Source organism: Maylandia zebra, linkage group LG3, assembly GCF_041146795.1.
Source record: "Maylandia zebra isolate NMK-2024a linkage group LG3, Mzebra_GT3a, whole genome shotgun sequence".
In the NCBI taxonomy this organism is placed as follows: Eukaryota; Metazoa; Chordata; class Actinopteri; order Cichliformes; family Cichlidae; genus Maylandia; species Maylandia zebra.
This window is the reverse complement of record NC_135169.1, coordinates 36,347,873-36,367,302: the sequence shown is the minus strand read 5'-3', so window position 1 is coordinate 36,367,302 and position 19,430 is coordinate 36,347,873. Positions and strand designations below refer to the sequence as shown.

Sequence of the window (19,430 nt, the reverse complement as noted above, 5' to 3'; positions counted from 1 at the left end):
TTAGAAGCGAGCAGCTTGGCGCTGCCGTGACCCCAGCGACACGCCACCTTAAACAGCCGTCGCTGTAGCATTTAGAGCTGCCCTCGTTGTAGCGCACCAATAGAAAGGGAACTACTGCTCGCCAGTATGTACCGACCATTAAGCGAGTGATACTCTGACCCGTGCACCTCCACTGAGGGAGATGGAGGCAGAAACAACAGGAAGAGAAAGACCAACAAAGATTAATAGTTGCCTTTGGGTTGCAGACAGCAAGGGTTTTACCTGCGAGTGTGGGGATGGATGAGTGCATACTGCCTATTCTTTTTCTCTTTTTCCTTTTTTTCATTTCACGTGTTTGGTGCACGCACACCTTCAATTTTTATGCTCAAATATGTTTTCAGGCAGGTGAATATCCACCGATGATCTGCTCTGCAACACATTTAAGCAAAGACCTGTACAGTGATCACAACAAGAATCTTATTGTTATTAAATGTTGTTAAAACAACCGACTGCTCCTAATTTTATAAAAGCTGTCCTCTTAATGTAGACATTCGAGCTTGGTGGGTGAAATCCAATTAAGTCTTGTGATTGTGATATACGAGGGGGGGGGGGGCTTCTTTGTTGTTGCTTTATTTACAGATTGCCGATGGCATTTGTGTCAACACGTGAGGTGGGATAACGCCTCATAAAGTGTGTTTCGCATTAAAAGTATAGAATGGTGGGAAAAACACTAAATACAGAGGCCACACATGAGCCAAAGTCTGCTTGAACTGTGCTGTAGTGAACATTTTTGATAATCATTTCCAGTTTGCAGTAAAACAACTTTAATGGTTTTTGCAGTTTGCAATTAGTAATGGTTCTTTGAAGGAATGTATTTATTTGTACCAGTTTCTGTTTGACCGCTTTGTTAGACAGGAACATGAAATTTTATATGTGGTTTAATGAATTACAGCACCACAAGGCAATGTTAAATTAATGCATTGAAATTAATGAAAACTTTCTCCTTTTTTTTCTTTTAACCCATTTTTGCTCCGGTCCTTGTACCTAACCACTTATAGAGGAATGATTTTTTTATTTTGTATTTTAAGCCACTTAAAACTGACCTTTGAATCATTCATGCATAGAAAAGCTAACAAAATATAAAGAAATGGCCGGTATCTGTACATTGGCAGTGTGTCTCTGCAACAACTCTGAGACACTGAGAGCACAGCAAAGATCCCACATATAGAACATTATAGAGGCTAAATACTAATGAACGTGTGTGCCAGAGCACCATAGGAGTGGTGAATAAACAAACTCGCCACTCTTAAACAAATCTGGTAGAGGAATGTAAAACAGAAGTGGCCTTTAGAAAGGCACTCAACTCTCAGCTGCTTCAGGAAAGCTGCCCAGCAGATCTGCCTGGATTTAACGTATGTATTGGTCGCGTGAAAACTGAAGCTAGATTTGGATGCTTCGTTAGCCGTTTTCTGTTTTTCTGTGTGTGTCTGTTAGGCCGTTCTCATTTCCTCGTATCTGATAGTGAGCTGTGCATCTCTGGCAGGGCTGTGTTTACCGTGGAGCTGTACCTGCAGACGGAGCGACTGCTGATTTTCGGAGCGGAAACACAGGAAACGCAGCATGACTGGATTCAGGCGCTAACAAAGGTGACACAGTTTGCAGATACAGTGCACAATGACACTCGTAAACAATTATTTTCTTTGTGTCTTCAGTGAGCCTCAACCTACCTTTGCTTATTTCATTAAGAGATGTAGTCTCTCTTTCCCTTCCCTCACGTACTGACAGAATCATTCAACACTACACAAACCTGTCCCTGTTTTATCCTCAACTCCCAGGAAACCCAATCATGGACACTGCAACACACAGCATCTTTAATCAATTCGTTTTTAGACCTAGGCACAGTTGAGTGTTCCTGCTTAAATTACAGAACAGTGTCTAAAGAATAGCAGTGAATGTGTCTACGGGTGTCTGTTTAAGGAAAATGAGGCTTCAGCTGTGCTATTAGTTTCACATTTTTAAAAAAAAACAAAACAATAAAATAGGCTGTTGTCGTCACCCTGCCGGGCAGTCGAGATCAAAGCAACATAGAAGTTTCAAATTTATATCATGGATGTATCTTTCTTGACAGGGACGTCACCTAGGATTTTGAAACTGATAACACAGGTGTATCCACTAAAAATCTCAGAAAATATTGAATCTCAGTGACCTTGACCCAAAGGTTAGAGGTCAGTGGTCAAGTTTTCAGAAAATCTTGTCAATGTAATATTTTGCAATAACAATGCAAGTACTAGGAGGCTGAGGGGTAGCACTGGCCGCTGCCAGTGTTTTTAATTATAGACATTCCTAATAAATAAGACTCCTTTTTGTTTACTTATCGGATCCGCAGTGCTTCATCCCACCTAAAGTTGAGGGACTAGTGCGGAAAGAGAGTGAACTGATTGGCAGACTCCACTACAAAGAAGGTCACGACCTGTACTACTGGAGGATGGGCTGGTTTATGCTGGAAGGCTCTTCCCTGCACTTCAGCTCAGGAGAGGAGGAGGGAGAGGAGGAAGTACTTCAACTCAAGCAACTGCAAGAACTCAGTAAGCATTTTTTCCCCCCTGACTCTCACTGTGTGCTCATGCTGGGAGCTCAGTGAAGTTGCCGTCTGTATCATTAGCCAGATAAGAAGTTAGATATTGTAACTCAACGTAGGTTCAGTGGTGCATAATCAGGACTGAAAGTCCAGCAAACTTGAATTTAATAGACAGACCCTCCCTGTCTTGTTGAAGAAACTTTGCTCTAATAACTTTTTGTCCATGATAACATAGTTTGGCTCCTGAAAGTCTTGGCTTTACTTCTCCTTTTTGACAAATAACCATGAATCATCTTATCCAAGTATATAAAAAAATGCATTACATCAATAGCAAGGTTACTGTCTTTTCTCCAGTTTTGAATTGAGACACATTTACTGCACAGAAGTACAAGTGTGCACTACTGTGTGTGTACTGCTTTCAAGATTCAGATTGTTGCACACATACTTGAATTCATATATTTAAATTCACCAACTCAGCCACCTAACAGTAACGACACCATGTAAAGCAATCATATGAAAAACTCATTAGACAAAATGCATTATACAAGTATAATCATGTGGGGAAGGGGGGGGGGGAGTCACATGCACAGGACTGCTGTGCGGTTCTGTGCAAAATGACATACACCCTTACTGCTTCCATAGGAATTAAGAGGAAAAGACACAGGACGTGGGCACCTTGTAGTCCTTGAGTTGGAAAAAAACTCCTCTGTTTACCAAAGTATTCGAGAGTCAGATGTGACGCTGTCTGTCTGACACCTTAAGCTTGACTGAAACTGGGTCATGCAACAGGGAAATGATCCCGAGCACAACTGCAGATCTGCAGAAGAATGGCTGAAAAAGGTGTTGCAATAGCCCAGTTTATGTCCACACCTCAGCCTGATTAAAATACTGAATACATTAGCAGAGCTGTATATAAAAAATGTCTGCAGACCTCATTGAATTGAAGCAGCATAAAGAAGAGTGAGACAAAATTCCTCCACACTGATGTGAAATAATGATAAGAAGTCATACAGAAAACCATTACTTTAAGTTATTGCTGTTAAAGCTGGCTCATCAAACTATTGAATCATAGGGTGTACGTCTTTCACAGGACTGCAGAGATTCATTTGAAAAACTTTCTTTTTTACATGACTGCAAGTTTAGCTTATAGGATTAGTACAGAGACATGATTCTCAGTTTAAACATGAGAGGTCCCGTGTCTGAATCCCGGACGAGCCCCCAGTTTGTCACTGCCTAACTCGTAAGGCTGCAACAAAAAGGCTTGGCACACTATTTGCATTTCAACAAAGTAACTTTAAAAAAAAACTTGGCTACATTAAATGCAAATCTAATTAGATGTGGAAACTGGTGGGATCAGTGGTATGGACATGTATGACTACTAGCATGCTAGCAGACAGGCAGGTGAGTGAAAGACAAAAAGACGTGGCAACAACATTTTTACAGTTTGGGAACATAGGGTCCAGGTGCTCCCAGTTGGCACTGACAAAATCTTCCCTGGACTTCAGCAATCTGGAACTCATGCAGAGGAAAAATTGAGGGGGATCGTGGGACTTATTTGAATTACTATAAAACCCCCAAACTTTAATCCTGACTGCCTTTAAAAGAAAACCCATTACTGACTTATGTACACATAAAATTTATTTGAACCTAAATAGTAAAAGTTATATTGCTCTCTTAGTTAACACAAACTGTATACCTCAGCTTTCCCTAAATTGCCACAGTCTACATGAGCAAACAATCCCTTAAAAAGCTTCTGGTGGGCCTCTAATAGGCAATAAATCAGATTTTTTTTTTCATTTTTAATCTCAGAGCCCAAAGCAACCATATCTGTTTCTGCTTGATAATGTCAGCGGTCAATTGCTGTAACTTCATGATGAATGTGCTGAGATTTGTGGCTTTGTAGCATTCGCTCTATTTTCATATACTCTCTGTAATTTCCAAAAAAACTACCAATCCATAACACCCTCTTACTGCTTGCATTTATACCTACTTAATGATGTCGGAGGATGCAAAGACATTTCAGCTTCTCACACCATTACACATTTCAGCTGAATCTCACTCCTCTATCTGACTAACTTAGTTTTCCATAATATGAAAAAGAAGAAAAAGAAAAGACAAGCTCGGAGAGGAGGAGCAGAGGAGAGAATAAGAAGCTCCTCCGGTAGAGTGAGGTCAGTAAATGTCAATATTACCTAATGCATCGACAGGCAATCGTCATTCAGATGAGATTTGGCTTCCCCAGAGCTGCTAACAAAATCTTTTATTAAAACATGATCTTTTTTTTTTTAGAAGAAGAAGAAGAATTCATTGCTTTCAAAAAGCCACATAATGTTCACAGTATGAGGGTGTCACGGTAGCACTGTTCCCACAGCCCACTTACACGAATTTTGCCAATATGTTCTCATTTCTGGCAAAATTGCAAGTTATTTAAAGGACAGTCGGTGCGGAGTGGCTGCCAGTCAGCGTGGAAGGCTCAAAAGTTCACGCATAGTTTGGCAGATAATAAAGATTTTGGAACATTTCAATGAATTGCGCCAGTGTGATGTGCGAACAGAAGGAGGGGAGAATCAATGGATCTTTTTAATCCACTTACAGCTCGACATGGATCAAATCGCGCAGAGCGCCGCCCCATCTTCTCACCTGGGGCGGGATAAAGAACTGCAGTGGTGTTCATTTTTATTCCCGGCTTTCTCAAACCATATTTGTCACAGCCGGGGAGCCGTTAGCGCCAGAAGGGACTGTGTTTTGTCAGGGGATGGTAGGTTCTGGAGCACTGAAAGGATCCCTTTAGGATTCACAGTCTGTGACATGGGATTAACTGTTATTTTCTCTACAGTGACACCACCGCATGAAAGGTGCCCCTGTGTAACACTCGGGGATTAAATAAATACACTTTTCAATTAAAAAAACAAAAACAAAACATGTTTCCAGCACGGTTCACCTCAGACTGCATCAGTTTTATTTGCAACTGTGATGTCTGAGAATGTTTTCTTTCTTTTTTTTGCATCTGGCTGCCAGAGTTATAATCATTCCAGTCACCTCTAAAATGCATTTAAAAAAGATTTCCCACTGACGATAAAGCACAAGCCTTAATTTTTGTCTTTTATTCGTCTTATTCTTAATTGCCTCGACTGTCATTTATTCTCTATTCAGCCCAATGACTAAACATAATGATTTATTGCTCCTTGCTAGTTATTCGGTATTCATTTCTCTTGGCTATGAAGCACTTGTAACTTGTTAACAGCAACAAAAAAGAATCATATCCCCAAAAGAATGAGAGTGCAATACGTCTTAAAACGGCTTCCCGGGGGCTCAGCTGTGTACTTGAGAGGAGATTGATCTTTTTGTGATGTCTTGTGTCAAGATATCTGCGGCACAAATAACAAGAAGCAAAGTAAAATGAGGAGAAAATGACAGATAGAGCTCGATAATCATTAACCTGTCACGGTGCACAAATCAGCCTTCCCACCCAGAACTTTGTGAAATGAAAGGTTTTCAAACAAGATAAGCACATTAAGTTTAAACTCATTCAGTGCGATTTTTCTCAGTGGATTTCTCTATCGGCACTGGCCTAAATAGAAAAAAAGGAAGTTAATCCCACTGCTCTGCTCAATCATCTAAAGTTTGAGATAGGCATCAGCACAAGACTGCTGTCCAGCATATTTGGCAGTCACATTTAAAATGTGTCCACAATGAGGTTTGTTTAATGCAAAATTAGATTTTTAAAAAACTCATTTTTAAGATATGTAACAATCGCCGGTCACAGCTAACACATGTTTCAAAGTCGCTGATAATTCATCTTTAAATGGATGCTAACGTTAGAAATAGCCAATTCGGATTAGACTAGAATTTTTCTCTTAATGACATGCTACAACGTTACATTAATATGTTATATGTCATTTGATTTTTCTGAACAGTATCAGTAAGTTTGAAGGTGCTGTTATGGAAAATGGGGAATACCATGTAAGTCCACTTTTCCAGATACATTGATGAAGGTCCTCCCTGGAATTTCTTTAACCTCTTGTAGCACTTTAGAGCTCAATTTGTAATAACATATACACAAGATTGCTTATAGGGTGCTTACAGATAACAAGATACAAATGGTGCCAAAACATCATGACACAGTCTTGTTTTTGTAGGAACATAACCAGATTACGACCACTTGGCAGACAAGTTAGTCAGGTCTGCCATTTCAAAGAGACCAGTTGCAGACGACTTGCACTTCTCGGTGTAGTCTGACTAAGTTGCTGTCAACGTGTTGGCAAATCTATTTGTGTTTATAAATTAGACTTCAAATATTAGCAAACCTTTGCTAATCTGTCTGAAAGTGATTGCAGTCAGTTTGAGTCAGGCTGTGATTGGTTGGAGACAGGTTGCCTCCCACCAAGTAACCTGTGCAACTGCCAAATACCACAAATGAGTGCAATCGCTTGTTGACCACTGGTTTTCCTACTTGCAGGGATATCGCAAACCTTTTTTGCCGGTGTGACAAGCGTCATAAAATTGTGAACCTTTTTTTTAGTAGCCAGTAAAAGTGACCTTTAAATCGACTGAAGAAATTGAAACTGGCCATCACGTGTGATAAGTAAACCAAACACAGAAATCATACATATTGCACAGTCACACAGTAGGTACCTGCCGATCACAAAGTAACCACACCCCAAATAATACCCCGCTTTATTGTCTTTACTGTAAATTAGAGCTGGGCGATATGAGATTTTTTCATATCACGATATGTTTTTTTCATTTCAGGCGATAACGATATCTATCACGATATAAGCCAAATAACTATATTTGTAAGATTTAAATGTGCCGTTGCTCACAAGTAAAATGTGAAATAATCAGCAGCTTGTTTTTATTTAAATATTTATTTCCCATAATAAGTTCAACAGGGTAGATGTACTTAAGGAACATGAGACTTTTTCAGATAAATAAAGGCAAATATTGCAAACTACACAAAAGGCAGCCGCTAAAGCGTTTAAGTTTCAAAATAGAACAAACGAAACAGACTAAATTGTCAATTCCACTTAGAAACAAAATATTAATTCTAAAAATAAATCTTAGTTTGTTTTACAGAAGAACAGACAAAACTGACTAACTTTTGTCAATATCAAATAAACTGAGAACTAAAAGGAAATTCTCAATCTCTCCTTGTTGTATAGCTTAGCTTTTCAAACAGTTTTAACAGTTACTTTAGTCTGACAAAAGCCGAATGACGAATTAGCGCTTCCAGTCAGAGACTGAGGCTACGTCCACACGTACACGGGTATTTTTGAAAACTGAGATTTTCCGTTTTCGTTTTAAAAAATAATCCCGTCCACACATAAAGGGAGAAATGAAGGAAAACGCTGCTATGAACATGCCAAAGCAGCAGGTGGCGCTAGATTCCTAACCGTGCAGAAATGTTGGCCAATCAGAAGTCTAGAAGCCTCGGTGGGAAAAAGTAAACAAAGCTGGGGCATAGAAGCAGAACCGAGTCGTATGTGTGGACGGACAGTAACTGTGTGTATATGTAAGCAGAGAGTAGAATTAACAGTAACAGTATTGTAGAAATTCATTTCACCGAAACAATAACGTGGCGCACAGTGTGACGCATGCACCAGTTTATTGTATTTCCAGACTTGCTTTCGGCACAATTTACAGTGCACGCTACTCTGTTTTTTGTCAGACTTTAAATAGCCGAAATACCTTCAAACTACGGAACTTCTATGGCTCTTCCGTTCGACAATCTCTCCGGCATTGGAACCATCATCTGTTTTCTCTTCGGTCACGCTCGGTTGATTTTTCTAGTCGGCACACTCATTTCCTCCATTACGCGCTGGCTGCTTCCCAAACAAACACACGTGCGGCTTGGCACTTGTGCTGTACGTAACAAGTCACGCGACGTGACGCTGCGGCTGTAATTGGTTCAGCTCTGCGCTACTGAATTTGGATCGGCTGACCTTTTTTTTTTTTTTAAGAGGACAAGAGCGGCGAGGTCTATCGCGATAGCTTAATTTCTCTATCGAGTAAAAGTTATATCGCGATACATATCGTTATCGTTCTATCGCCCAGCTCTACTGTAAATAGTTCCATATTTTTCAAAATGAATATCTGTATGCTATAACAGTGATTGAGACACAGACAGTAAAAAAGATGAATATAGCTTGTGGAAGTCCCTTAAACCTGCATTTTTTTAATGGTCAGCAGGGGGCGACAACTCTAGTTGCAAAGCCTTTTGGCTGCATAGAAGTATATGGAAAAAGGGCCCTCTACTCTCTTGCTTAGTGAGCTCAGTAAACACGATCCTGATGATTTGAGTCGTTTACAGTTCATATTGAATAAAACATAAAGTTAATTTTTAAGTGTTGGTCAGTATTTGAGTCAGAAAGAAGATAAGTCGAGATCAGTGGCTACCAACTTGTCAATTGCAAGTCATTAGCCAATAAGCATGCAGTGTTATCAATCCTACAGTCTGATTCATGATAGCTATGCTCATCTTTTATTGTATGACTGAGATGAGTCATTTTTCTAAAACATATAAATAGTCTGACAAACAGACTTTTATTTACAGTATCTTTCCATGCCATAGACAACCAGCAGGAGTTGCAAGTACAGGGAAAAAATAAAAACAATCCACTTTCTTTCTTTCCAGTTGTATTTACTGACAGCTCAGTTCCTAAAACACCACCGTGTGTAATCAGACCCGAAGCCCTGCAGAGGTGGGACGGTCATATTGTGAGCTTATCACATAATACTTGTAAAAATAAAAAGGGGAATCAAAATGCGCTAATGGAAATGTGGATTTAAAATTGCTCACATTTTGTGAACAAAAACTTAATGAAAATTTCCTCCAGGAAGCTCAGCGCAAATTAAAGAGAGAACAAGGCCGCAGAATTAGTTCCTTATCACACAAACATATTAAGTAATAAAACATTTCCAACTGAGCTGTAAGATGGATAAAAGAGGATTGCTGTGTGTTTGTTCAAACGGCTATGACAAGTGTTTTACATTTACCTGATAACACTGTTAATAAACCTCTCTCAAGTCAATATCAGTCTCTGAAGTTCTTTGCTTTCCCCTTTTGTTGCTTGGATCAGAATGAAACACTGCGCCCTTGAAAATCTGCCAAAGAAAATAAAAAGCAAATTACTTGTTAAGAGAGACTTTTGGGGATTAATAGTTTTTGCTGTTTAGCTCAACATACAAAGGCCTATACGAGTACAAAGGATTTGCTAGCCAAAATAACACTGTGATGTGTAATGCTTTTACCAGTCGTCTATCTCGCTTGTGCCAACAAATTGAATTGTGTCTGTACAGATTATTGATCAGTCTGTTAAATATTCAGTAGAGGAAATTGAAAAGTTTTTTTCTTGTCACTCTAAAGTAATGACAGTTATGGATATTTCACACAAAGAATAAACTACACACATAGGAATTCTTATTTTTTTCCCCTCAGGGTACCGAGAGTCTGACTGAACCAGATTAATAGTGGGGTTAGTTTTAGCACGACTGAAAGCAAAGGGTAGAAAAAGGTAGAAAATCAATATAACTCGACTTGTATAGCTTTCCAATTTATAGATTATATCTTGTTTGTTTAATCCTGGAGAAACAAAGTGTGAAGGACACTCTAAAGTTGAGTTAAAGTAACCAGCAGTCCTTGTAGAAGCACGTCTTTCCCGTCAGCAGCCAGCTTATTGCCATCGAACAGTTATTTTAGGACCGAGCTCCTGCCTAAATCAATGAGGCAAGAGCCATAAGTTTTATTTCAGAGGTCACCGGGATGCAAAAAACTTCCCACAAAACGCAGTTTGAAAGTGTTTATCTTCCAAATGATGTTCCTCCTCTGTGTACACAGCATTAACTTAACATTGTGTGCCAACCAGTCCATCACCCTTAGCTTATTCTACCAGAGTCCTAAATAAATACAATGATTGATTTTTGATTAATTAAAAATCCAATACTCCAAAGTATCTATGGATTTTCATAAAACGTATATGTTATTTATATACTTGTGTATACTTGTGTATGCTTTGCCTGATTTTGCTGCTTACCGTGTTTGTGGTGTTCCAAAAACATGTGTTACACAGTGCCCTCCGGTGGGCAAACTATGCAACATCAACACATAACAGAAGCTCTTTACTTTTAAAACTTTCACTTTCAAATTGGCCAATAGAAAGTAATAGCAATAACAGCAGCCTGCTGATAAATTGGTCAGGCTCAAATCATGTACCTCAGTCCTCAATCACAGAGAACTAGTCTTGTTGGGGACCATCTGGCAACAACCGGTAGTTAGGGAAAAATGAGTCATTGCCAGAGGTTGCTGCCCTTTTAACACAGGCCTGGTAGAGACTGGTCACTTGGTAAACATGTATATTTCCTGACCAGTTAGCGACTGATTGCTTGCAGTCGCTAGCATGAAACTGGTCACACAGAAGTGCACAGCGCTGTACTGAAAACCTTGTGATTTTTTTTGGTCCTCAGTAGGTTGCCGCGGTCACCAATAGTTTGCATGGAAGATCTCAGCTAGTCTGCAAACACTCGCAAATTACTTGCCAACTAGTAGTGAAAAATACAATGCAAACAGGAAACGGAGAACATTTACCTTCATAGGCAAGGTGTGTAAAGCGCTTTGAGTGCTCAGAGTAGAAAAGCGCTATATAAGAACCACTTCATTTACCATAGAGAAATTGCACTTTTTCAAATGTTTTGGTAGCAGCAATACGTTTTACTTGTGTCGAAAATTATCCGTTTCCAGTTTGCATTATACTTTATTTTACAGATAAGCTAGCATCTTCCATGGCGACACCCACTAACCACCCACCAATTGGTTGGGCAATGTATATGTTTAGTGATCAGATTTTTCTAGGTGGTCACCAGCTGGTGTCTAGGCCTTAGTAACTGTGGTTTTAAGTAAATAATACTTAAATAAGTTGGTAAACTATGGATTCTCCTATATATTTCTATGCAGGACACTTTGAGTGCCACATCCCTGCTGTTACAAGCTATAGCACACGTATAGGATAGCTTTTTTATGGATACAGTCAGCCAAGAAGAAACCAAATACACTCTTATATCCATCTGTACTTTAGTAATGAGTAGATACGCCCACCACCACACTATAGAAACTGAATTTCAACTACACACAAAATTTTGACCATCTGATTGGCTGTTTGGGGCCAGCGCTGCTATTTTTACTGTTACTTACTAGATTTCTACACAGGATTTGTCTCTGTGAGGAGAAACGAAGCGAAAACACTCATTTCCCCCCGATTTTTAATCTTCTGTAACAAAGCATGTAATTGTATAGCAAGTGTTTCTACTGAGGTACAGACCAATCTCCAAAATTCAACAGTTCTTTAAGGTGAAGTCCTGCTTCTTTTTTCGATTTTGTATCTTTCTGTCTATATATGTGAGCACAACCAGTGCTCGAGTGTGATGAAAGTGCCAGATGTTGTTGCTAGGAGATTTGTGCAGAGCCTCATATCTTTTTTTGTACTTTCTCTGCTGCGTGTGATTGTTGCTATGATCCAAGCAGCTGTTTGAAGCCCCAGAAGAGATTATGGCAGAGCGCTCGAGTCCCTGAGCCCAGTTTCTGTGGATCATACACTCTTATTCCGATTTCAAAAGATTGATTCTGCAAAAGAGGAATGCCAGTAACCTTGTATCTGTTTTCCTTTCCTTTCTGTCTTTTATTTGATGTCTTAAATACTGCGCACAGTGCAATCTTGTTTAGTTGCATTTCAACCAAATTTATGTAAACCTTGATGACAAATGAAACGAGTGTTTACGCCCCACTTCCCTCGCTTGTTTAACTCGGCCGTCAGACGCTCGCACACAGCCTGAAATCATGTTTCCCATTACAACAAGGAAACGCTATTAACTCCAATGCATTTGGCATTTTCCATCACTGCACTGTTTTCTCACTTATCTCATTTTCCCAGTGTATACCTACACCTTTGAAAAGCCCAGTCAGATATGTCTAGATATATTTTAGCAGGGTGTTATTTAACTGATTTAAACAGCAAATGTATACTTAAGAGCCGATGAATGAATGCATCACCTCTCAAGTTCCATGGCGAAAGTTTTCTCAGGCTTTGGAGTGAGATCAAATAATTCTAAAGATGTTGCTCATTTGAATGTATGCCTGCATTTTCTAAACCTTGTTGCCTTTTTTTTTAACCCCACTCCAGCTGTCTCCACACATACTGAGGGTGAGGACAAGATCCAAGTCCTGCTGATGGTGGCGTGTGGAAGGTATGTCTCTAAGGGGGGGAGAGGGAGAGGAAAAAAGCCTGTGCTAATTGGAACTGTATTAGCAATACAGCAACAATATGCTTTATGCGGTCCTGTTAGCTTCAACTCAGCCTTTTGTCTTGTTAGTCCAAATGCACCTTACCTACTGTAACCATCCAAGGTAATTAAAACCTCGCCTCGGTTAGAGAGAAGGTGTGAGATGGCACGTAGCATCACAGGCCTCGCACAAGCCAACCAGTTTAGTCTCGCTTTTAGCGTTGTGCAATAAAACTTTGTCTTTAATTGCTGTTTGTTTGTATGTCTTTTTTTTTTCTTTCTTTCTTTTTTTTTTGATCAAACCTACTGGGAAACCAGCGGTTGTTTATAGACGTGTGTTCTGTAGAAGCTCTTTGGATTCCTTTAATCATGTCGGTTGTTAATTTAATGACTTAGCAGCGCGTTTCTAAATATATGAACTTAAGGTCATCGAATAGGAAGCGCCGTGTTGTACGGGCAAATCACAGGATGGCATTCTTCACCAGTAATTACTGTGTTTCTGTCTCTCTTTTTTCACATATATATAAATAGAACAGTTTACATTCATGGCTTCAACAAGATGGATTTCACCGTGTGGCACTCTGCTATCAAACTGGCTGCTGGCACAGACGGCAATGCGCTCGGCGACCAACAGCTGACTAAAAACGGTGTTCCTATTATAGTCGACAGCTGCATTGCTTTTGTCACTCAGTATGGTGAGCTACATTGTATCTCTCAGCTAAAAGAGTTTGTTGTTTTTCTTTAATTTGAAAAAAGAAAGTTCTGCATTACTATTATTATGATTTCCCCTTGAGCAGCTGATTCATCCAGTGCACTGTGTTGCGATGAGAGTTTCATGCTTTCTAATGTTGTCTGGCAATGCGCTGCCATTATCCTATCTCTTCCCTTTTAAAAAAACAGTTTTAGAAGTGTGGAAAATAAATGTAGCACAACTGCACTCTGCTGTTAATCAGAGGAACGCTCCATACAAAGTTAGAAACTGCATCATACAGAGTCCTGGCTTGGTTAATGTATGGTAACTGTGGACTTTTACAGTGTCACGGTAAGTAGTGTGCTGTATAATGAGGGATTGGAATAAAAGTTAACTCTGAGTGAGACTGTGAAATGGCACAGAAGGTTAATATACCTTGCACTGACAATTTTATTCCACCTGCAATTTAGATTCAAATGTGCTTATGCAACGTTGTTAAATCCTACAAGTCACACTGTCCATAAGGCTGCTTACTTTTCTATAAATGCATCCTGTCATATAGAAAATCTACATGCTGTCATTTTCTCTTGGAGATGCTACACGGCAGAGCTATTTGTCATTTGGATAGAACATGTGCAGAAGGAAGGTGGCGATTTCTTATTAATCAGCTGTCTTCTGACACTGTACCCAGGTTTGTGCCAGGAGGGAGTCTACCAGAGGCCTGGGAATCCTGGTCGAGTGTCTCACCTCCTGGAGGAGTTCACCCATGATGCCCGTAATGTGAAGCTGAGGGAGAAGGAGCACCAACTTCAGGATGTGACTGACACGCTGAAGAGCTTCTTGTCTCAGGCAGAAGATGCACTACTGACCAAGGAGCTCTATCCATACTGGGTGTCAGCTCTGGGTGTGTGAGCTTTCTGGCATGTGGGATGTCAAACACTATAAAGTCTGCAGAGTTGTAGGAAAGAGAGAAATGCACAAGTCCACCATGCTAAACTGTGTGAATTTGCAGAGTAATTTTAAACATATTGTAAAAACCCTTTTGTGGCATGTGTTTGAACATAAGCTTTTGTACTTGTGTTTATTCATTTTATTATATTTCTTCTCTGCTTGGTTCGGTAGATGAGAAGAGCGAAAGGCAGAGAGTGAAGAAGTACTCCGCTTTCATAGAGAGCTTGCCAAAGATAAACAGGTCAACCCTTGAAGCCCTGCTGCAGCATCTTTACAGGTAAAAACGCACGAGATCACAGGCATCGAGCTCTGACATGTTTAGCATTTGTGTTAGTGAAGCTGTTTTATTACAAAGGTCAACTTTTACATTCTGGGAGGGAAACTTTAAGGGTTTTTAAAAACTCGAAACCCGAGGCGCAAAGACGACTTAAACAACATTGTGTTAATAAAAATAACACAACACAGTAAATAAGATGATAGAGCTGGTTTCTAACCACTAACCCTGTACTCTAAAATGCATCTTCTATTTATGTATGCTCGCTATCCACACTAATTATGTGCTACAGATGGAGCAGTGGAAACTGCTGCACCTACACAGTGCAGACAGAGTGGGTGAGACACAGACAGAGAGAGAGAGACCAGGGACTATTTTTTAATAACCATAAATAAGTGGAAGGATATCAGCCTACCAGATAAACCTGTTGAAAATCCTAGCATTTGCCAGATTCCTTATTTCGCTGTAGTTTTTTGTAGCTGTTTTTATGCATGGAAAACAGCTAAGCTCATAAGCTAATTAGCTGCATTAGCTAACCAAATTTATCCTACCTGTGCTTAGACTTCACAGGGAGGTATATATTTTTTCTGCTATAATCTAATTTTATTTAAATGTTTGTGTTTAAACAAACTTTCATTCTCTAAAAAATTATGTTCAGTGGAAGGGAAAACAGTGCTGAATGCTAAGAAGATAGCCTTAGCCGTTTAAAAGTAGCACATCTAGCTGTTTCAGAGCATCACCACACAGCTAGTTAGCAGCTAAAAGCTAAATGAACCTATTTGTTAGCAAGCTAATGTTGCTAGTCAGTGCTGAGATTTGGCTTTCAAACATTACTCATAGCTTTCTGGATTATATGTATTTTACATATTTTGCAAAGTGCAGTCCAAATGCCGTAGCATCAGCTTACACAGATATAGTAACTGTTAGGAATAAAATGATTAAATAAAGCTGGTTTTTATGATTCTTATATACACATTGCGATTTGCTCATGAAAGAGTTAGCACTGTGGTTTTTTTTGAGGGTGGGAAGCTTCATTCAGCGCTATGACTGAATTGAATTATTGTGATTGATGTAGAGTGCAGAGGTTTTGCAACATGCTTACTTATCATGACTAGTTAACAGTTAGGATGATTTTTAACTTGGCGCCGAGCTACCTCAATGAGCTTCTCAGGTTACACCTGTCAGAGCACTTAGATCTGCTACCCAAATTCTTCTGGAGCAACCTCGTTCTCGGCTGAAGTCTCGCGTTTGCTGTAGCTGCCCCGGTCTTATGGAACAACCTTCCTGTCGCTATCCGGGCGTCTGACTCTATGCCACTGTTTAAATCACGGCTTAAGACTTATTTGTTTAATCTTGCCTTTCCACCTAGTTAACACTTGGTGTGCGCTGGTACATTTTTTATGCTTGTGAACTACTTTTATATCTTATGATTGTCAAGGTTTTTATAATTGATACGTGCCAGGTCCTTTCTCTTTTCCCTCCCATCTCCCTTTTCCTATTTTATTTTTGTCAAGCACCTTGGTATACCCTTGGTTTTTTAGTGTGCTTTATAAATAAAGTTTATTATTATTATTATTATTATTTTTGTCTGAGCAGAATGTCCCGAACTTAGACAAACATGACATTTGGATCCTTGAGTTATCAGTAACAAAAAATGCCCACGGCACACACAGGCAAAGTTGAGTGCCAGACAACTTAAGTTTTGCCATCCATTGTTTCACTTTTTATCACTGGTATCAACTTCTGTCTCCTGGGGCCAGCAGCACAATGTAGCAGTTAGTCATCTTTTGGTTGTTAGCAGATGGATATGACACGAAAACATCTTCACGCAGTGTAAAGTCAAAGGAGAACCAGGGTCACATCTGCATGACCCAGCATCTTCGTGATGCACAAGTTTTTCTCTTACTTACTGCAGCAAAGTTCAAAACCAGCCTAATTAGTTCGACCACTTTTGCAGCAACTTGTTGGCACTAATTGGGATTAAAAACCCATTCTTTGATAGCTACTTTGCAATATTATGCATTTGTAAGTTGTCCTAATGTTCTTATCTGACCTTGTTGCTGATGAAACAAGTGTGGCTCTGCAGAGGCCGCTCTGCATCACAGACAAAACGAGCATAGCGGTTCAAAGGTCATGAGGCCCGAGCGGCCCTCTGGTTGCTGCTTGTCGCCTGCTGATTAGCTGCATTGTTTCCTCTATTCCCCTAATGACCCCCGTTTTTTTGTTTGCTTTTTTTCCCTCCATCTGACCAATACTGTTAAATATTCTTTCAAATTAAGTCTGTTTGCTGAACAGTGAATGCACTGAAAAGTTGTTGTGGGGGAAAAACAAACCAAGCTGAGAAGAAAAAGATTGTTTTTGTGAAGTAACAGTGTCCTTCGGTTGAAAGCGATGAATCAATTCCATATTGTTTCTAGCGAGCGCTGGCATTTTTCAACTGAGACAGATTGTGTGGCTCATTATTAAAGACTCAGGCAATTAGCAAACACATAGCTGAGGTCTACAAAACGAGCGGCGCTATTTCTGGCTGTGCGCTGCTTTTTGTTTCTTTTCATGAAAATCATATATTTTTCCCTCAGTTGGTTACACCGCTGAATTCTCTACTTCTTCACCTCTGGATAATTTGAACTGTGGAGATTTCTAGTAATAAATTACAGCCGTCTCGCGCGTTGTGGACTGAAACTACTGATTTACTGTTTGTTTTACCTGGAGTGGAAATGCAGAGACAAACAACACAGAAGATACAGAACCAAAGAAAAAGCTTGCACAACTTTGATTCTGTGCTGCAGCTACAAAAACCCCTTCTTCCACCTCTTATGTTGTTTTTTAAATATAAGCACACTGCTGTCTTCGTGTATCATTCACTCGATTTCCCTTGGAAACCTGCAGTGGATAGATTTAGCTCCTTTTGATATAGATTGTTTAGAGAAGACTTAATTGACTTGATGCTTAATTTGGAGCGAGGCCCGATGTTTCATTCAGCTCTCTGTGTGCTTGTGCCACAGCGAGTAGTATGAGTGGGCTTTAGAGGCCACGAGAGCGATTCAGCAAAAGATATGAGCCACTCGTGTCGACCTGCGGGTACATTAAGGGATTTTCTAAGCATGTTTCTCTCTGTTATTCAGGATCCAGCAATGCTCCCACCTGAACCGCATGCCAAGTGAAAAACTGGCTTCCGTTTTCTCCTCCTGCCTGTTCCAGACTCGAGGACAAACCACACAGGAAATTAGTGTGGTCCACGACCTAATCAGCAACTACATTACGCTCTTCAGTGTAAGTCTGAAATGTTCTTGTGGGGTTTTCTTTTCTTTTGTGTTGATAACCACGAAAAACCGATTGGACTGAGCTCAGCTGCTTGACATGGATCTTCCTCTTGTACCTTAGATAACATCCAGTTTTTATCACATAAACACACATTGCACAAGTTATAAAAAAAACAAACAACCAAAAAAAAAAACAAGACGGTTGGTACATTCAGTAATATTCAACTCAGGTTATTGCCGCGTTGTGTTATTGCCAAATGTACGCTGCACAGACAGGTGGCACAGATTATATTAATAAAGGAAAAACAGGTCACCTAGAACAGAAAAGTAACAGTGGACTCTGTGGTTCAGGACATGTTTGGTCGAAGTAAAAAACGAGCCCAGCCTTGTAAAGCTCTCTTCTATATGTGTGGAGTCTTTCTGGTATCACCAATATATCTGATGCTATCTTTAGGACTAAACGGCCATTTTTTCTCTTGTTTCTTGTTTTCTGTTGTTGGGTTAAACAACTTTTAACTGTGATTAAAGTTAATGTGCTGTTTATCTTTCGTGCCTGGCTCACGTGATTATAATCTGGACTTCTGCTTGTTAAACAATATAAAGAAATGCAGATGCCTCCATACGATCCTCTTATACCTCAAATGAACAACAAGGTACCCTAGCAGATTAATAATAGTCAGACACTGGTAATAAATGACATAAATAGCTTTGTATTTGTGGTTTAATATATATAGAGAATTTATCGTTTGTACTTTTAAACATTGCAGAGGACTTTGAACTGTAGAAGAAGCAAAGACATCCTCACTTTTTAGACCTGCTTTGCTTTGAGCTGAGCTTCAAACCCACGGGAGTTTACATTTCATATGATGCATCTTACATGAATCAGTCTCTCAAGTTAAAACTTGTCCGCGACCTCCTTGCGACTAAGAAATATCAGTGGTTTCCATGTGATTGCATTGAATGTCTTCACACAGTAGTTACCATGACACACTTTTGATTGGAGGGTAATTACCCAGGTTGCCTAGTTGGACCAACATGCTCCAGGTAACCGTTGTCCAACTCGGACCGACAGCAGTCACTCTCAGACATATTGGCCAAGGTTTGCAAGTAATTATCATCTAATTTATAAATGCAGACAGATTGACAACATAATGCAATTAATTAGAGTCACACTTGAGTGTAACTCATGTGTGGCGCCTCTCTTTGCAGTAAGGCACTTCAATTAACTGGTTGCCAACTGGGTGTATTCCCATGATATTCCTATATTTTGGGAATTCTCCACACCGTGAAGGCAGCGTGGTGTTTTCTTTTCTTTCTTTTTTTTTAAGGATAAAAATCTGGCCTTCATTTGAAAACTGGGTGAAGAGTCGGAAAAATATAGATCTTATCCTGCGAACGCTGTCATGTTTCGCACAGTCAGTG

At 39.8% G+C, this 19,430-nt stretch overlaps 1 protein-coding gene across 2 annotated transcripts in view; it reads left to right on the top strand.

Moving 5' to 3' along the window:
- arap2 (ArfGAP with RhoGAP domain, ankyrin repeat and PH domain 2) overlaps positions 1–19,430 on the top strand; it is a 175,820-nt gene that overhangs the window by 129,071 nt on the left and 27,319 nt on the right. For both annotated transcript variants that reach the window (XM_024806350.2, XM_076881779.1), the window contains exons 16-22: positions 1,523–1,625; positions 2,366–2,564; positions 12,730–12,793; positions 13,361–13,524; positions 14,212–14,424; positions 14,643–14,748; positions 17,871–18,018. In XM_024806350.2, the coding sequence (XP_024662118.2) occupies positions 1,523–1,625; positions 2,366–2,564; positions 12,730–12,793; positions 13,361–13,524; positions 14,212–14,424; positions 14,643–14,748; positions 17,871–18,018 (997 nt within the window). The remainder of the gene's footprint in view (positions 1–1,522; positions 1,626–2,365; positions 2,565–12,729; positions 12,794–13,360; positions 13,525–14,211; positions 14,425–14,642; positions 14,749–17,870; positions 18,019–19,430) is intronic.